The sequence below is a fragment of the Pipistrellus hanaki genome, assembly GCF_964339955.1.
Source record: "Pipistrellus hanaki genome assembly, chromosome: 5".
NCBI classification, from domain to species: domain Eukaryota; kingdom Metazoa; phylum Chordata; class Mammalia; order Chiroptera; family Vespertilionidae; genus Pipistrellus; species Pipistrellus hanaki.
The window spans coordinates 25,185,515-25,200,573 of record NC_140507.1 but is presented as its reverse complement, the minus strand read 5'-3'; the positions used below and the strand labels follow the sequence as shown (position 1 = coordinate 25,200,573).

Genomic DNA, 15,059 nt, shown 5'->3' with positions numbered 1-15,059 from the left:
GAACCGGGAACCCAGGCCCCGCCCTCTCTAGGCCACGCCCAAGACACGCCCCCTGCGGCTCTGTTCTGGGCGTGAGCGTCAGGGCTCGGGCCGAGAAGACAGGTAGCATCTGTCTTAGGATGCGAGGGCCGTTTCCTCCCAGGCGAGGGGTCAGATCTTTGAGAAGCTGAGACTTCCCGTCCAGCCACCTGTCCTACATCGGGTGCCTGCCGTGGCCACCTCTCCAGACGGCTCCGGAGAGCCGGCCACGCCGCCCCGTCTCCGGTTCAGAAAGCCGGCCTCCCCCCCCGATCCCCTGGGGAGATTCCTGGCCGTCCACCCAGCCTGGGTATCTAAGGGCGGGAGCCGCGCCAGGCGTGCCGGATAGACAAGAGGACACACTCCCCTGCCTGGCTGGCCACCCCACCCGGACCCAGGCTGGGCGCCGCACACTCCCGGGGGGGCCCGGCGCAGTCACGCGCCGCACACCACATTTGCGTTCACCAGCGCGCACGGCCCGCGCTCTCCGCCCCGCACACCTGCGCTCCGCCCCCTGGTCCTGGGCCGGCGACAGGCGAAGGCTATTGGGAACCCAGGGTGGCTGCGGCGGCGGCGCACGCCATCTGCCATCTCTCTTCTCCTTTCCGGGCCGGAGTTATCCGGAATCTACCGCTGCTCCCAGCCGGGCTGCATCCCTCTCTATCCTTCCCTCCCCCCCGCCTGCCGCGGCACCGGTATCTGCAGCCGCAGCCCGGAGCCGGTGAGGCGGCGAAGGGGGGAGGGGAAGGAAGCGAGGGATGAGAGCCGGGAGGGCGTCGGGGGCCCTGAGCCGGACTAGGACCCCCCTCCGAGCCGGAACCCGAGCAGGAGTCGGAGCCGAAGCCGGAACCAAACCACCGGTACTGGGTGGGCCAGGTGGTCAGAATGGGGGGGACCGGAAAAGCGGGGAGGATGCTGGAGTACAAACTAGTGAGGGGGATGCAGAGGCCTGGCTCAGGCCGGTGCGGACGCTGACTCAGGCGCGACTCTTGCGCTGACCGCCTGAGAATTCCGTCCCATCTCGCTCTGTGGTGTCCTTGGAAGGGACGGGAGCGCAGGACAAACTAGAAAGGGGAGCGCTGTGGGCGTCGGGAAAGCGGGACCAGGGGGAGAGGGCTTGCACAGCCGCGGTCCAGCACCCCTGGCCCTGACCAGCACTCCAGGCCCGGACAGCTCCCTTGTGGGTGGGGCTGGACCTCCGAGCCGTGCCTGTTTCAGATCCTGAGAATGGCATTTCTGTCCCTTCCCCCAATCCTTCCTAGCCGCAGCCCCCAAACCCCAGGAGGCGTCCTGGCCCGCGCTCGCCCCCCAGGGCCTCATGGCGGAACCACAGCCTGACCTGGAGCCACCCCAACATGGGCTGTACATGCTCTTCCTGCTTGTGCTGGTCTTCTTCCTCATGGGGCTCGTGGGCTTCATGATCTGCCACGTGCTCAAGAAGAAAGGTTACCGCTGCCGCACGTCCAGGGGCTCGGAGCCCGATGACACCCAGCTCCAGCCCCGTGAGTGAGGAGCCTAGAACCTGTCTCAGTCACCTTTTTCCTTACCCTTGTCCCCACACCTCTGTCTGCCTTCCTGGCCAACAGACCCAGCCACGTCCCAGCCAAGCCTTCAAAAGACCTTGTGATGCTTGCTTGGGTCAGCAGGTGGGGTGACACCACCCTGAAAGCAAGGCTAGAGAAGGCAGCATGGGGGGGGTGGGGCCCCGCTGATGGTAACCTTGGGCTCCCATTGATTTTCTCATCTTTTCTGCCCTAGCCCCTGAAATGCTAATGCCCAGCACGATGACACATAGGCACAAGGTTCTATCGTGAGCCATCAGCCACAGGAGCCATAGTGTCCCCCAAAGCTGACTCGCTTCCAATTCCTTGTCAACCTTTTTTTTTTTTTTTTTCCTTTAGCTGACGACGATGACATGAATGAGGACACAGTAGAGAGGATCGTTCGCTGTATCATCCAAAATGAAGGTTTGTGTAAGCTGCCCCCGGCAACCACCCCCTGACTTTCTCTTGCCCTGACCTCCACCTCCACTGACTCCTTTTCCTTCTCCCCTCAGCCAATGCTGAGGCCTTGAAGGAGATGCTGGGGGACAGTGAAGGAGAAGGGACAGTGCAGCTGTCCAGGTGAGCTGGAGACGAAGGCCAGCATGACTTAGCTTGCCTTGGAGAGTACCCTCTCCTCCAGCACAATCGTCTCCCAGTCTCCTTGCATGTTTGGGGTTGGGGGGGGAGGGGGGAGGAGGGCAAAGCTGGCTAACCTGTAGGAAGAAAGAAGTTTTATAGGAACCTCACGTCCTACACATCACACCTCCCTTCTGGATGCCATCAAGCTTTGCATTCACCCTTTGTGAACTACATTCAAGCTTTATGTTCACTCCTTTGGGTTAAGCACTGCCCTCTTTTTAGAAAACAGCCCTGGGAAGGAGAACACGTGATCACTACCACCTTAATGTTGAGTTTACTGGATAGAGACAGAAAATAATGGTGGGGCCTGGGGAGAGTGGGCACCTGGAGGCTTCAGGAGCAGGCTGAAAGAACAGGAACGAACAGAACAGGACGAGGAATGGAAATGTCACCCCCGCTCCCCTCCTCTCTGCCGTCCAGCGTGGAGGCCACCTCCAGCCTGCAGGATGGAGCCCCATCCCATCACCACACAGTGCACCTGGGCTCTGCAGCCCCTTGCATCCACTGCAGCCGCAACAAGAGGCCCCCGCTGGTCCGTCAGGGACGCTCCAAGGAAGGAAAGAGCCGCCCCCGGCCTGGGGAGACCACCGTGTTCTCTGTGGGCAGGTGGGGACACAGTGCCGCGGGGCAAGGGAGGTTGAGGTGGGGGATCCTGACTCCAAGGATGGGTCCCACCTCTCTACTCCTGGATTGTGACCTACAGCAGGAGTAGGTTATACAACGTGCCCCGCAATCTGAGGTCTCCGCTGCCCCAGGCTACAGGGATGTGGCCGTCAAACCAAAGATGTCCCGGGTTGGAGGGGAGGGCCAAGCAGGTCCTGAGTTGGGATCCTAAGACCAGTGTTCCCTTCCTCCCAGGTTCCGGGTGACACACATCGAGAGGCGCTATGGACTGCATGAGCATCACGATGGCTTCCCCACAGACAGGAGCTGGGGGTCTGGTGGAGGGCAGGACCCAGGGGGCAGTCAAGGGTCTGGGGGAGGGCAGTCCAGGACAGGGATGCCAGCCATTGAGAGCCTGCCCCCTGAGGGGCCACAGCCTCAGGCCCCTGCCAGCCCCGCAGTGCAGAATGGACTCAGGGACAGCAACCTAGACCCTTGTGCACTTGGAGGGAGCCCTGGAGCCTCTGCAGAGTCACCGCTGGCGGCTGGAGGGAGGGGCCCCAGCCCAGGGCTGGCCAGACAAGAGGCAAATGGACAGCCGAGCAAACCGGACACATCCGATCGCCAGGTATGAAGACACGGCCCGGCTGTGGTGGGCTGAGCTCTTACTGCCCTTTGCTCTGGGGACGGGTGCATGGATATGACCCAGATCCTATTCTCCTACTGTTGACCCCTCCTCTCACTCAGGTGTCTCCAGCACGGGGAGCAAAAGGTGTGTGAGGTAAGTGTGCCTGGGCTTCAAGTCAGATAATCTCATCCTCGCACCCCCTATTTACACTATTGAAGCCCACTGGCTGGCTCCCTGCACCCCCTCCCCCCCAGTAAACGGCAGGCTTTTCCTTTGCTACACAGTCTTCGGTTTGGTGGTGGGGAGCAGGCGTGCCCTCCAGGGAAGAGGGAAGGTACCACAGCCCCCGGGGAAAGCTGGAATACAACATGACTAGGAGCCAACACTATTACCCTTCCTCTCCCCCAAGCCTCCTTCTTTGTTGCTGAAGAACTACCAGTTGCAGAGCCAGGGGCTGGGTGGCCATGAAACCTCTACTTTCCACTGGACAGCACTGCCCCCAGCTGAGGGACCAGTCCTAATCAGTCTCAGCCTGGAGGACACTGGGAGAAGGCACCCACCCACCCCCATCCCTCAGTCCCCTTTCCTTGCCTGCCAACAGGCTGCCTGACCCACGTTCCCCATCACCTTGCTCCATGTGCTAGAGTGTGGCAACTGGGATCAGGCCCCTTAAAGCAATAGCACCTTAGACCCCCCCCCCCCCCCCCGCCCTCTTGGCACAAAAGGCCCAAGCCCTGGCTTGAGCATCATGCCCTTTATTCACTGTCAATAAATCTGCTCAGACCATTACAGTTGTTTCACATAATGGCTCCAACTCCTTCTGACAGGCCCGCCCCCAACCCCCGTGGCCCTGGCATCGGGAACGGGGTGGGTGACGGAGCAGGGTGGAAACAGACTGTCCAGAGCCTCTCAAGACTTTGGGGGATGGGGTCCAGCCCCAGAGGTTTCAGGGTATCTCACCGCTCCAGAGCCGGAGTGGTGGTAAAAAAGAAAGGGGTAGTTCAAGCCCTGGAGACAGTAAGAGGACGGACAATGTGGGGGAAAGGAGGAGTCCCAGACTCAGAATCGGAAAAGGGGCAGTTTCTACCCCTGGAGATAAGAGCAGAAACGGGGGGATTCCAGCTTCCGGCTGTGTCACTCCGGATCACTGAAGGTGGTCTCTGACAGCACGGAGACAGGGCGGCAGCAGCATCTCGGCGGGGGCAGCAGACTCCTGGCTTCAGGTGAGGGGGTCTGGACGGCCAGGATCCGGGGCTTTCGCTGGCGGGGGAGGCGGTGGACGCACCTGTAGGGAACACACAGTCAGTGCTCCAGAGGCCTCTGTTGGGGACGTCCCTGGGCATTCCCTCAGCCCTACAGACAAAACAGGACAAGGTGGAATGACTCCTCCCTACACAGTCTCCTCCAGGGAGAGGCTCTTACCGGCCTGAGTCGCGGCACCATCATGTCCAGGGGTCCAGGGCAGTTCAGGTCTTGGTCTGGGAACAGGAATCACAAGTCAGTCTTCAGACTTTGTTTTATTCATTGCTACGTCGTCAGCACTTAAGACAGTGGCACTCTGTAAATACTTGTTGAGTTAACAAACAGTCACCAACTTGGCCATAAAGTCCATCAGTCTATCCATCCTCAACACTTAGGGGGCATCTACTGTACAATCAGCGTTGCTCACGGTATCAGAGAAGGGGAGGTGGCATCCACAGCACCCCCACCCCCACCTCCAGTGGTTGCCAGGAACCTAACAATGAAACACAACAAGCACAATGAATGACTGCGTGCTAAATCATTCCAAGTGAGCTATGGAAGGAGGCTCTGTGAAGAGAGTGTAAGTACCGGAAGACTTTAGCAAAGGTGAACACTCCAAGAAGGAAAATTATAACACAGACCCAGGTGTTTGCAACATTCAAAAAAGACTTAAGAGCAGAGGATGTGTATAGGGAAGCACTGTAGAAGAAGCTGGCTAATTTTCAAAAGAATGAGAACACAGCATTGCTTGCATGCTTGCTATGTGCCAGGCACAATGCTGGACACTCTTACAGACATCTTTAAAAAATATATTTTTATTAATTTCAGAGAGGAAGGGAAAGGGAGATAGAAACATCAATGATAAGAGAGAATCATTAATCAGCTGCCTCTTGCACTCCCCCCACTGGGGATCGAGCCCACAACCTGGGCATGTGCCCTTGACCAGAATCAAACCCAGGACCTTTCATTTCGCAGGCTGACATTCTATCCACTGAGTCAAACCAGCTAGGGCTCTACAGACATCTTTTTAACTCGCAACAACTCCACTCTGTAAAGACCCAGACAGGTTAAACATTCCACCCCAAATCACACACTAGGCAGTCATAGAGTGGAGTGGGAACACTGGGCCTGGCCCCACAGCCAAGCTCTTCTCACATCATGCCTCAAGGAGCCTGATGGCAGAGGTTCCCAAGCATAACCCAGGCATCCCAAGATTCCTCCTTCTTCCAGCCACTTTCCCTCCCAAAACCCCTAGTTCCCTTTACTTACCCCCAGACAGGACAGGTGCGGGGGCCCCATCCAAGGCAGAGGTGGGTGCAGGAGGGGAGAAGCTGGGAGGAGAAGGGGATGGCAGCATCTGAGGATGAGGGGCATAGTTAGTTCTGGCATGTGGGAAGGTCTCACCAGCTTGTTCTCTCATCCCATCTTCAGTCCCTGTCCTATCACTCCCCAATACCAAGAGTGCCAAATTTTTGTATCTGGATGAGGGTTGTAGCTGATACTCATTTCCACAGCCAGTGTGTACTGACACTATGTCCCAGGCATTCTGTTAGCACTCCACATGCACCAATTCATTCACTTCCCACCACCACCCCATGAGGTAGGGATCTTTACGAATCCTGCATTAAGGGCAAGACTCAGATTAAGCCATCTAGCCAAAATCAGAGAACCAGTTAGTGGCAGAGTCCTGGCTAGAGCCAGGGTCTCCTGACTTCTACTCCTATGCTCTTCTCGCTGCATTATAATAATAAGTACTGTATTTTAATTTTTTAAATTTATTTTTTGTTAATCCTCACCTGAGGATATTTTTCCATCCTTTATTTATTTATTTATTTATTTATTTATTTTAATATATTTTATTGATTTTTTTTTTTTTTACAGAGAGGAAGAAGGAGGGATAGAGAGTTAGAAACATCGATGAGAGAGAATTATCAATCAGCTGCCTCTTGTACACCCCCTACTGGGGATGTACCAGCAACTAAGGTACATGCCCTTGACCAGAATCAAACCTGGGACCCTTCAGTCCACAGGTCGACGCTCTATCCACTGAGCCAAACCCGTTTCGGCTCCATTGATCTTTTAGAAAGAGTGAAAGAGGGAGGGAAATACAGAAAGACTGATGTGAGAGAAGCACATCGATTGGCTGCCTCCTGCATGCGCCCAGACCAAGGCCCGGGCTGGGGTGGAGCCTGCAACCAAGGTACATGCCCTTGACTGGAATTGAGCCTGGGACTCTTTGATCCACAGGCCGATGCTCTATCCATTGAGCCAAACCAGCCAGGGCAAGTACTGTATTTTAAAGCACCTCCTGCAGGCCTCTGGGCTAAGGGCTTTACCGCCATTATCCACAGCCAGGACAGTGGGCTTGCTACCATAGGTATTATTGCCTTTTTACTCATAAAGAAAGAGGTCGGTGAGGTCAAACAACTGCCCTGGGTACTGTAATGGGCACCAGAACTCAGAGCTATCTAGCACTAAAGTAGCACCACCAAACTCTTAGGAAGACTGCCTTGGTTTCTTTTTTCTCAGCCAGCCGTAGGAGATGGGGAGGCCCAAGTCCCTATGGGAGGTAAGCCTGGAGAGGGGACGGAGTGTTAAGATGAATATGGGGCCTCAATGGGATGGGAAGGTCAACTCAGGGTGCCTCACCTGTTCAGGGTCTGAAGACTCGGGTAGCCCTACGGGACCAAGCAGCTCCTCCACCAGCAGGGAAGGGAAGACCCCAACATGGCCCCCAAATTCTCCCCTCCAGAAGCCATCATCCACTCCATCCTGGGCCCGGGGCAGCAGGCGGATGAGCGCCCCCTCAGGGAAGCTCAGCTCCTCTGCACTCTGTCCCATGTAGCTGTACAGGGCACGGGCCAGGAATGCTGCAGAAACCCGGGAGAGATGGTGAGGGGTGGAGCGAGTGGTGGTGCCCAGGACCATGACACCTTAGGGTCACAGCTTCTCAGTAACTCTTCTCCACACCCAGCATCCTTTGACCAAGAATTCTCCTTTCTTACCTGTGGGCTCTGCCCCTGAGGGATTGTTGCTATCGTAGCCACTCTCAGGGAAGGAGAGGTCGGGAAAGTTGAGATAGCGCTCAGGAACAAAGCCTACTTCGCCGTGTTGGTTCCGAGCCTGCTCACCCAGGAATGAGAACAGATAATAGCCATGGCCCTGACCCTCCTCCACTCAGGCTTCTAGCTTTGCTTGGCTGAGTCCTTGTGGGCCATAGGGAAGTCCCTCCACTGCCCCCAACTCCCAAGGTCAGAGCCCAGGGTCCATACCCACCTTGAGCCATTCGTCAGCATCTCCCTCCTCTATGACCTCCAGCCACTCGCCTTCTGTGATAGTCAGCTCATCCTCGTGTCCTGCCTGGGCCCCACAAGGAAGGATTTAGGACTTGGCTGTCCCTCATCCCTGCCCAGCTGAGGTCCCCACCCCCGAATCCACACCTGATAACCAAACACCACATGTGCGGGGCAGGGGAAGGGCCTGGTCGCCAGGGCTGGGGGGCCGGGCTCCTCAAAGAGCTCTCCAGCCTCCTCACAGTCCTCAAAGTCCGAGAGCTCAGCATCCTCCGCCTGGAGGGGAACAGAGAACAGACGTCACTGTCACTGTCAAGTTCCCATTGTATCTCCCTCTCCTCCATCCTACCCTTGAAGAACTCGGTGGGTCCTCCTCCAAGGCAGCACCACCCATCCGTTCATCAGATATCACAAGAAAAGTCACCACAGGGCAGGATAAGACTAACGGTGACTGCAGAGTTAGAGTCCTGGGGGCTTACCATGTGCCAGGCACAGAGCTAATGAAGGATCTTATGTATGTCCTCTTACTTAAACTTCATCATAACCCACTGCTATTTTGTATAACTATTAACCTCATTTTACTTAGGAGAAAACTGAGGCTCAGAAAGGGTAAGTCACTTTCCAAGATCACACAGGTAATAAGTGACAAATCACTTACGGTCCGTCCCCAGAACCTTGGCTCATCACCACAGTCCTATACTCCATACAAGTTTGTTGGGGACTCTATGCTATAAACATGCGAAGAATTAGACTTCAGTGATTTCATTTAAGCCTCAGAACAGCCCTTTGATGTAGGTACTGCTGTGATTCCCATTTTACTGGGCCTGACGCCCACCAGGGACTTTCGCCCTGCTGGGTGTGTGCGGGCAGGGAGCGGAAGGAGCTCACCGTGGGAGAGAGGTCCCTCTGGGACAGCCGGGCCTCGCTGAGCCGCTGCTCCTGCTCCACCTCGTCCTGGGCCTGGGTCATGGCTGGCTTCAGCCAGTGCTGGACATCCAGGCCAGCCTCCTGCAGCAGGGCCAGCCGGGCGGCCCCCTTCACCTGGCTCACCTGGCATGGGGAAGAGGGATCCGGTTTATGGCTGGGCTTGTGTTGGGGAGGTGAGCAGAGCCTCCCCAAATATGTTCACCCTTTATCTCCTCCATCAGACGGAGGAGAGAAGGAGGGTGTTGGCTGAGGAGGCGGGATCTCAGGCCCCCTAACCCCGGAGTGTCTCACCTGTGCCCGCAGGATGCTCTGCCTTACTTCATGCAGCCGCTGCTCTATGCTCAGAGCCTCCCGCTCCGGAGCCTGCTGCCGCCTCTGCTCCAGCCGCTGCAGCACCTGGATTGGGAGCAGAGGACAGGGTGACGGAGATGCTATGGGGCACAACTTCTATGGAGCTGGCACTTTGCTAGTGCCTTCATATGCATTGTATCATTTGATCTTCCCTGTGGGGTGGGTGCTAGTATTCGTCCTGATCTACTGATGAGGAAACAGGTCCAGAGAGAGTAAGCCACTCCCTTAGTCAGGGTTACATAACCTGGAAGCGACAGAGCAGGATGTGAACCCAGGTGGGTCTCGCTCCAAAAGCTGTGCTCTTGACTACACTGCCACACAGTTGGCTTAAAATACCCCCTTCCCCCGCCCCCCTCCTGCCCGCACTAGGACATCCCCAGTGACCCCAGGATCTCCGCCTCTCAGATATTCTCGTCCACCGTGACACCTGCACCCCCCTCCTCACCCGAAGCGCGTGGTTCTGGATCTTGTAGTCTCGGGCAGCTCGATTCGTCCAGCGCTGAACCTCTTTCTCCAGGTCACTCTCCCCAGCCACACCTCCAGCGACCCCCTCCAGCTCCAAGGCACATACCTAAATCATGAGGGGAGGGAGGCCTGAGGGCTGTGGGGAGGACCTGATGCTGCTCCTTCTCTACATCCCTCCCCTCCGTTTTCTCCTTTTTACTTGTCTCTTGTCCTGACCTCCAGGGACAGAGGTGGGGTACACACCTAAGACTGTGGACACAGGTATGTGTTCATGTGAACACAGACACAGAGAGAGTCCCAGAAATGGGATCCCAGTTGAGGGACAGATGTAGAATGAGGAGGATAGCGCGGCGAAGAGAGCGAACGGTGGGATTAAGTGTGTTCATTTGTGCCTGGTGGGAGAGAGGGGAACTGGAGTCTGAAACCTCCTCTCCACGGTTTAGGTTATTAAGTTAATATCATCGGAAGGATAACGGGGATGAGCCTAAACTACAGTCCCCTTTACATGTGGCCTGGTTCCAACGGCCAGGGAGGTCTCACCTGGTCACTCCCTGCGGGCTGAAACTTCTGCGGCGGTATGGGGGAGAACACCTCGGGGTCTTGAAGAAAGAGCCTCAGATCCTGCTCCCAGCTTACCTGGGGAATGGAAGAAGTCAGTCAGCCATGAACTGGCTCCCTCTCCAAGCCTGTCCGCTCTTGGAAGAAAGGACAAGGTGAGAAGAAGGGGGGAGAGACACACAGTGGGTGGTCTCTTTCGGGAGCGAGTACAGAGCATCGCTGGGAGCGGGTATCTATCGGGCACTGCCCTCACCTGGGAGGTTGCCTGCGCTCCCCGACGGGCGTGCTCCAGCGCCATCTCTGCGGCTTCCAGCTCAGTGCGGCTCAGTAAGGTCAGAGGGTCCCTCAAGTGTTCCAACAGCTCGCTGACCAGGGCCTGGAAAGAACCCCAAGATACTGACACCACCCTTCCCCCGGGCCTTTACCACAAAGCAGGCTCTCTGTCCAGGTTTGGATGGGTGATGGACATGAGGTATGGGGAAGGGGAAAGGAATAAGACACTATGGATTGCTTCTAATAATAAGCCCTGGTGTGCCCAGTACTTAACCACTTAAAAAGCAATTTTCACATCCATTTCCCCGCTTGGGCCCCATTAGTCTTAAAAGGAGGCAGAGCAGGGTTTACTCCTGATGAAGAAACTGGGGTTCAGAGGGGTGAAGCGTCCTGCACAATGTCATGCCACCAGTCAGAAGCAGAACCAGAACCCAACTATACTATATTTTCTACCGACTTTGCGCAGGCTAAGTCCCTACCACCGCCCAGCCTGCTGCTGGCAGGAAGCAGGGAAGGTCCTCCCTTCCTTTCCCGCTGAGAGGCAGGGGGATCGAGGCTGGCACTGGCCTTGAGCAGCGTGGGCAGCTCCTCCCGGTAGTAGTGTTCAAGGTGGGCATTGGTGGACACCAAGTTGAGCAGGTACTCATTGCGGGCCACTTTCAGCTGCTGCGAGTACTGGGCCGATTGTGTGGAGAGCTAGGAGGGGAAAACAGGGTGTCAACATGAACCAGGAACCCTTACGGTCCTTCCAAGGCCAATCAACTCCAGAATAGACTCTAACATTATTGAGATGCTGGACACCATTCTTAAAAATGTACACATCCTCCAGGGGCATCTGTGCACATTTGAAATGACACCCTGGCCGCTCTTTATCGTGGTCTACCAGGTCCAGCAGGAGCTGGCCCCCGCACCCTCCCTGACCTCTCCCCGTGTCTGTCCCCTCGCTCACAGTGCTCTGGCCACACTGGCCGTCCCTGAGTTCCTGGAGCCTACAGAGTTATTCCTGCCTCCGAGCCTTTGCTCTCCCTGGAATGTTCCTCCTCTGACCTTTCCGTGATCTTTGCATGGCTGCCTCCTTCTTGACATTCAGGCCACCTGTTCAGAGAGGCTATCCCTCTAAATGACAGCCCCTTTTTATCCTTTATCAGAGCACGTTTTATTTTCACCTAACGTGATTGTTTTTTGTGTTGGCTTTTGTTTTGTTTTTACTATCTGTCTCTCCTGACCAGGCTATGCGGTCAGGAACTCCATTGGTAGTGTTCTCGACTGAATCCCAGTGTTTAGAATGGTGCTTAGTACCCAGAAGTCCTCAATAAATGCATATTCAAAGAATGGAAGAGAAAGGCACTATTTTCATTTTACAGATGAAGAAAATGAGGCTCAAAGAAATCTAGTTAACCCAAGGTCACCCATCAAGGAACTAGGGAAACCTGAATGCATCCCAGGCTCTCAGACTTATGCCCCTGGGTTGCAAACCACTAGACTACTCTACCCACCCCTTCCCTGCCCCAACATGTGCCCGCATCTCCGAACCTTGGCGCTGAGTTTCTGGAGACTGGTCCGAGTGTGGAAGAGCCCATGGTCACTTCGGTTCAGCCTAAGCAGAAAAGGGAGAGGAGTCAAGATTAGGCCACGCCTTCACCCCCACCCCAGGCTCCTAACTCCCTATGACCCCACCTGTTCTGGACATCAGCCGCCTTCTCCTGTGCCAATGCCCACACACGTTCCCGCTGCCCATACAGCTTCTGACTTCGGCTCAGCTCCCGGACAGACTGCAGCACCTCGGCCTGCGCCCTCTGGAGGTTCTCTGCCCCCTAGGGGGATGGACACACAGAGTCTGCCCCAGACCACCTACAGCCCTGAGCCAGCCCTTCCTTCGCCCCATCTACTGAGCCATACCTTCCTCAGCAGCTGCTCCTTGGCACTCCGCCCTGTGCCCCCTGCCAGGTCACGGTATCGGTCGGACGCCTGGAGCCGGGCTTGGCCCCCAGCCACGGTGGCATCCAGCAGACAGCGCCAGGCACCAAACACCATCCTGCCTCCCCCCAGAGAAAGTCTATGTTGGGGAGGGAAGCACTACAAAGCTTCACAAGACACCCACCCCCCGCACCATGGGAGACAGAGCGCTCTCCCATCCCCCTCGTCTGGGAGCCCTCAATCGATCAGCCCATTAGCTCACCACAAGGATCACTCATGTCCTCCACCCCCGCCTACAGTGTCCTTGCTGGGTCAGCTCCTCTCCCGCTGCTGTGTCAGCTCCCATGCCCTCCTCCCTCACTGGGCCTTCATCCCCACAGGTTCCTGGGGTCGAGCCCTCATCCCTCCTTGGTCCCTTGCCCTCCCCCTCCATGGGACCCACCTGCTGTCTATCTCCCCACTCCGGCACCCTTCCCTCTTCAGGAACGGCCCAGCCAGCTTCTGGAGCGCCTGGTGGAAAAGTCATCACAGACCCAGCTCCCTTCCCAACACTCCCCCCAACTGGGAGACTATGGGGTCAGAAGAGAACAATGCCACTCACCAGATGTGTATCGTGTGCCTCTCACTTTGTAAGTGTTTTACAGACACTAACTTAGTCCACCCTTACAACAACCCTACATGAAGGAACAATTATTGTTATTCCCGTTTTACAGAGAAAGGAATCGAGGCCGAGAAAGGTTAAGTGACTTGTCTAAAGGTCACACATCTAATAAATAGCACAAAAGGGATTTGATAGAAATCTGCCGGACTCTAGGCATTTGCTCTTGACCAGAACAGGAGTATGTGTGGAGTGTACAGGAGGCTAGAACAAACGGGTGGGTCTAGAGAAAGGAGTCCCATACCTGCCCATACTCCCGTTCAATGGCTGCCCTCTGCTTGCTGTAGGATCTGTGGAGATTTGGGGGGAGGGGGGTTAGAAGAGGGTGGGAAGGGATTGTTACTATTTGGTCCTTTTCTTCTACCCCCAATCCTTTGCTCAGCCAGGGCAGGTGGAAGAGGGGAGCCAGGCCTAGAGTGTGCACCAGGAGGCCATGAGACTACAGAGAGTCCTTGAGATCACCGCAGGCAGCTGGAACACAGGTCAAACCCATCTCATTGCTCAGCGCCTCAGCAGGGTCCTCCCCACCCTGGGAGAACCATCTGTGGACTTGGAGGTGAGGACTGATGGGGAGGGCCTGGGTCTGCCAGCCTCCCAACAAGTCTGGAAGAGGGAGGGGGTTTCTGCCCTAAGAGTGATGGAGGAGGGGGGAGTGATGTGAAATCAAGAGGGTTGAGGGAGGGTCCCAGTGCGTTTATTCATGTATTGGGGTGGGAGGAATCTGGTATCTGGAGAGGCAGGCCTAGGGAGAGGGCTGTGAATGGGCTAAGTTTGGCGAGCTCTTTCCCCGCCCTCCCTCCCCCCGTTTCTCCCCCACCCCACTCCCCAGCCCCGAGTACGTCCGGGAAGAGGCAGAGCCAGAGCGCGACCGCGAAGATGGGGTTCCGCGGAGGGGGGACAGGAGCTACCTGATGTCCTCCAGCAGATCTGCCTCCCGCTGCTGCCGAGTCTGAAGGATGTTCAGCTGCTCCAGGAAGCGAAGTTTCACCTCCTGGGCCGGTTTCACCTTCGGGGGGTAAGAAAGAGATGCAGACCCCTGGCGCGGGGGCCTGGAAAACACTCCGCGCCGGTGGCGGGGAGGAGGCGGGGCCGGGGAGGGAGGGGCCCGGCTGTTTCCTCGGTTACTTCTGGGTCGGGCTCGGACCCCTTCTTCCTACTACTTGGCCCCTCACCGCGAGACGGGTGCCCCCTGGACCCCACCACAACCCCAGCCCGCCGCGAGCCCCGTTCCCAGGCCGAGCTCACTTTTCGGGAGGGCGGCTGCATCTCCGTTCCAGCCCCGGCAGCAGCGACTCGATTCCGGAACTCCGGGTGGCCCCGCCCACTCCTAAGCCCCGCCCCCGACAGGCCCCGGCCTGCCCCGCCCACGTCTGGTCCGGCTGCGCGTAGGGCGGCGAGACGCTAGGGGGCCGCGGAGGAGTAAACCTCTGTTGCAGCTTCCAATACCCCAAAAGGGTCCGTCAGGGCCGCTGGGTGGACGCCGCGTCCGCAGGGCGATAGGGGGAACCCCAGGTCTCTGAGTCAAGACGCCGGGGTTCTATTTCTAGTGGAGCCGCTGACTCAGCTCGTAATTATTTCTAATTAACCACTTACATAGGCAGATGGCCAGTCCCAGGCCTAAAGGGCGAAGGATGACGACCAGGGAAACTGAGTCACTGGATGCCTGGGTGAAGTCTGTCTGACAAGGGAAACAGGACTGGTCCCAAGGCCTTTTCTCACTTCCCACTGAACTGGAAAAGCCAGAGTGAGCTGAGGTGAGAAAGATGCCCGGAGCCAGGAGGGAACCAGTCCCAGGAGAAAAGACAGGTGCCTCCAAGACCAGGGGAAACTAAAAGACACCCGGGAGTGGGTGTGAGCTGAGAGGTGAGCGTGGGGCCTTATGGGCCAGAATGCCCCAGTCACCTTTAGGGTCGGCCCTTCAGCCCCCACACAGCTTTCTGAGG

General features: G+C 56.8%; 2 protein-coding genes across 2 annotated transcripts; one reads left to right on the top strand and one right to left on the bottom strand.

Moving 5' to 3' along the window:
* Positions 1-87: 87 nt before the first annotated feature.
* Positions 88-3,935, top strand: RELL2 (RELT like 2). The gene is made up of 8 exons (XM_084885015.1): positions 88-878; positions 1,281-1,520; positions 1,920-1,985; positions 2,075-2,141; positions 2,622-2,807; positions 3,060-3,432; positions 3,552-3,585; positions 3,842-3,935. The coding sequence occupies exons 2-7, from the start codon at positions 1,337-1,339 to the stop codon at positions 3,582-3,584; spliced, it is 909 nt and encodes a 302-aa protein (XP_084741141.1). The 5' UTR covers positions 88-878; positions 1,281-1,336; the 3' UTR covers position 3,585; positions 3,842-3,935.
* A 643-nt stretch (positions 3,936-4,578) lies between these two features.
* Positions 4,579-14,471, bottom strand: FCHSD1 (FCH and double SH3 domains 1). Its single transcript, XM_084884985.1, has 20 exons — positions 14,362-14,471; positions 14,025-14,122; positions 13,361-13,406; positions 12,901-12,968; positions 12,441-12,576; positions 12,219-12,355; positions 12,075-12,138; positions 11,109-11,237; positions 10,522-10,644; positions 10,251-10,346; positions 9,691-9,816; positions 9,186-9,290; positions 8,856-9,017; positions 8,115-8,243; positions 7,951-8,034; positions 7,680-7,797; positions 7,324-7,544; positions 5,944-6,031; positions 4,855-4,910; positions 4,579-4,717 (listed from the first exon to the last, which is right to left on the bottom strand). Exons 1-20 carry the CDS (start codon positions 14,380-14,382, stop codon positions 4,652-4,654), a joined length of 2,073 nt encoding a protein of 690 aa, XP_084741111.1. The 5' UTR covers positions 14,383-14,471; the 3' UTR covers positions 4,579-4,651.
* Positions 14,472-15,059: the final 588 nt, after the last annotated feature.